This window comes from Arachis ipaensis, chromosome B01, assembly GCF_000816755.2.
Source record: "Arachis ipaensis cultivar K30076 chromosome B01, Araip1.1, whole genome shotgun sequence".
In the NCBI taxonomy this organism is placed as follows: domain Eukaryota; kingdom Viridiplantae; phylum Streptophyta; class Magnoliopsida; order Fabales; family Fabaceae; genus Arachis; species Arachis ipaensis.
The window spans coordinates 40,596,927-40,600,285 of record NC_029785.2 but is presented as its reverse complement, the minus strand read 5'-3'; the positions used below and the strand labels follow the sequence as shown (position 1 = coordinate 40,600,285).

The 3,359-nt window shown below is 35.3% G+C and overlaps 1 protein-coding gene across 1 annotated transcript in view; it reads right to left on the bottom strand.

Annotated features, from left to right (window-relative positions):
• The window catches only part of LOC107629383 (expansin-like B1), a 2,368-nt gene extending 1,354 nt beyond the window's left edge, over window positions 1-1,014 (bottom strand). The window contains exons 1-2 of the mRNA XM_021120547.1: window positions 798-1,014; window positions 1-107 (exon numbers count right to left, since the gene is read on the bottom strand). Coding sequence (XP_020976206.1) covers window positions 1-107; window positions 798-930 — 240 coding nt within the window. The 5' untranslated portion in view covers window positions 931-1,014. The remainder of the gene's footprint in view (window positions 108-797) is intronic.

Sequence of the window (3,359 nt, the reverse complement as noted above, 5' to 3'; positions counted from 1 at the left end):
CTGATAACAAAGACCACAGCCAACTCCATCTCTCCAGAGGTTTGACACACCGGCGACACTTCCTCCGTGGACCGTCCTTCCATAGTCGCCGTACCCACAGCGTCCAGCTATAATATTTTTACATATATTCCATCATCATCATATTATTTATTTTATTTATTATTAAGTACTGAAACAGTAAATTACTATTTTTCCTCTTACAAGAAATTAATTTTATATCTATAAAAGATGAATCAAGTATCATAAAGTTTAAAATATGGATAAATTTATACATACATGAATAAAATTGATGTTTGGGTACTTTTATTTTATAGGAAAAAAATAATATAAGATAATAATGTAAACAAAAAGAGTATTAAGATGCATGTATATATTAATAAAGGACTATATATATATTCCAGTTCTTGAGTATAAACCCTAATTTTTATTTTTGCATGTATAGACACAACCTAATTATTTGAAAAAACACACCTACAAAATAAAACAATGAATAAAGAAACCTCCTAATAAATCCAGTATATAGATAGTCTTTTATCTATTCTTTTGTCTCCTTTTACCTTTCTTATAAAAAAAGATATTGAAAAAAAAAGTTAAGAGTGAGAGAGTCAGAGAGAGGAAATGAAAGAGTAAAAAGATGACAATATATATTTGTGTTAAATAAAATACTCTTTGTAACTTTAGCCTAGTAACTAGGACAAAAAAAGCAAGAGAAAGAAAAAGGGAACAATTATTTGTGCATGCATTTGGCTGCATATAATAGTTAGCTGGTTAGAAGAGTGGAGATGGAACTAACGTACTTGGAGTCCCTAAACCATCAGAGGTACTATAAAATGTTGCTCTGGATTTTGTAAACGCAGCACTGCATAGTGCTGGTAAGATCAATAGAACACAAAAAATTCCGATCTGGCGCTTCAAATTATTAAGCTCCATGTCTCAAGACAGCTCAGAAATGAACAAGTTAAATATAATGATGAGTGAAGGCTTTGTTTGTGACTATGGGTAGCAACCATAAAGACTCATATTTATAGTACCCCTTAGCTTGGGGGTTAGATACAGAGAGTGAATCCTTTTCTGTGGAAAAAAAAATTGGACGGTGTCCAGTGTAGAATCTCATTTTTTATTGTTTTTTCTCTTTTATTTAATTTTGGTCCCACTTATAAAATTAAAGATAAAAATTCACATTTTATTCTCTTAAGTATTAAAAAAAATGGAGAGAATCCATTCCTTTAGATATAACATCGATTTTGAATTAGTCTATATCTTTTAATTAGATAAATTATTAAAATGGTATTTAAAAATTTATATCATTTAAAATAAATTGATATTTTGGATATTATTTTAATAGTTTATGTTTTGAAATTATTTTCTTGACCCTTGTTGGGCGGCTAATGAGGAATCGGGAAAGATTAGAAGTTAGAAGAATGACGTAGCGTATGTGGTATGTGGATGCTGTGGACGATGGCATAATTATCTTAGCTTGTAGCAAAATTTGACCCATTCGGATAAAATAAAATATCCAAACTTGTATGTGATTGGACTTTTGTTATTTGAATAACATCATAAAATACGTAATAATAAGATTCAAAAAAGGGTGATAACAATAAGAAGCTATATTTGCGTTAGAGTGTAATAGTTAATACATTTATATAAGAGTAAACTACCATTTGTACCCACGAAAGTTAAAAACGCTGTCATATCTACCTATAGAAAAAGAAAATTACCATTTGTACCCATAAAAAATGATTTTTACAAGCAAAATTATCCAAACCCTAAAAAATTACCTAAAATCCCTAAATTACATTTATCTTCACCACCACACCACCTCCATCACCCAAACCCCTTTCTAACCCTAACCCTCTTCACCCAGCCACCACCCCTCTTTTCCTTTCTAACACACTCTCACCATTACTTCCCACTCAGTCTCCGTCGCTGCTCCAATGGCTCCTTGCCACACCCTCCTCTCTTTCATCCTCATAGTCACAGCAACACTTGCTGCGGCTTTCCCGGAGAAGAAGAGCACTTTCATGGTGCAAGTACACCATGAAGCCAAGCCCTTCATCTTCCCAACCCACAAGCACTAGTACGCTTCCCACTAACCACTCCATCATCCTCATCACCTTACCACCACCATCACCACCACTAACCCCAAATTGCCTTTGTTTCCGTTCTTGCAACCTTCAGTGTCAGTGTCAGTGACCACCCCTCCTTCTCTCCTTCCCTGTCTCGCTCTTGCCGAACAGAGGACCTTCGCACCCACCTCGCCCCTGCTTCGCCGCCGCTAGCTACCCTAGAGCCGCAGTGCCCCTTCTCCTCTTTTCACCGCCGACCACCCTCATCTACCGGGGCTACCTTCTCCTCATCACCGAACCAGTGCCCCTGACGGGCCACCGCGCCAGCCCCACCACCGTGGTTCCCTTTGCGAACCAAATTCGCGGTGAGCTCTTTCTCTCTCTTTCTGTCTCTTTCACCATTTTTCTTTTCTCCCAGAAAAAAGTGAATCCAAATACATGAGGCTTCTGTGTTTGATTGTTCAGATTTGATCCTCTCTCCTCACTCTCTTCTCATCTTGGATCTGTGTTCTTTTTCGCCCTATTTCTATTAGGTTTCTCCATGACACCCTTTTCAATATTTTTTTCCCTCAAACAGCTTCAGATTCATCTGAAACCAAGATCCAATTTTGACTCTCACCCATCGTCATCCATTTCAAATTTCTCTCTGGGGTGATTTTGATTCCTCCAAAGGTGAAGGTTATGGTGATGAAGGAGTGACAATGAGGTGGTTTGTGGCAGAGGTGGTTTGTAGTAGAGAAATGGAGGTTAGATCGGAGAGTGTTCATGTGATGCGAAGAGAGAGATGGGGGATGATGGTAGCAGTGGTAATGATAAGGGTATTTTGGGGTTTTTAGATAATTTTTTAGAGTTTGGATAATTTTGCTTGTAAAAATCATTTTTTATGGGTACAAATGGTAATTTCTTTTTTCTATGGGTAGATATGTCAGCGTTTTCAACTTTTGTGGATACAAATGATAGTTTACTCTTTATATAATAATACATTAGTACGCGGTAAACATTCCCTCTCTCCTTTTCGGTCATCAGTGAAAAACTTTGTTGATTTTGAATATGGCAAATTCTACAATATAATAGACAAAGCCTAATTAATTAGACCAGCATATTTGATTTGATGACTTATAATAATAATAACAGTAAATTTTTATATGATAAAATTATTTTTTCTAAAAATTTAAATTAATCTGACGAGATATATGAATCAATAAGTTAATAGGTAAAAAAGTACACACCGAAAAGTCTCTTTTTTTTTTTAAGTTTTGTGTGAGCATTTTTTTATTTTATTTGTCTAAT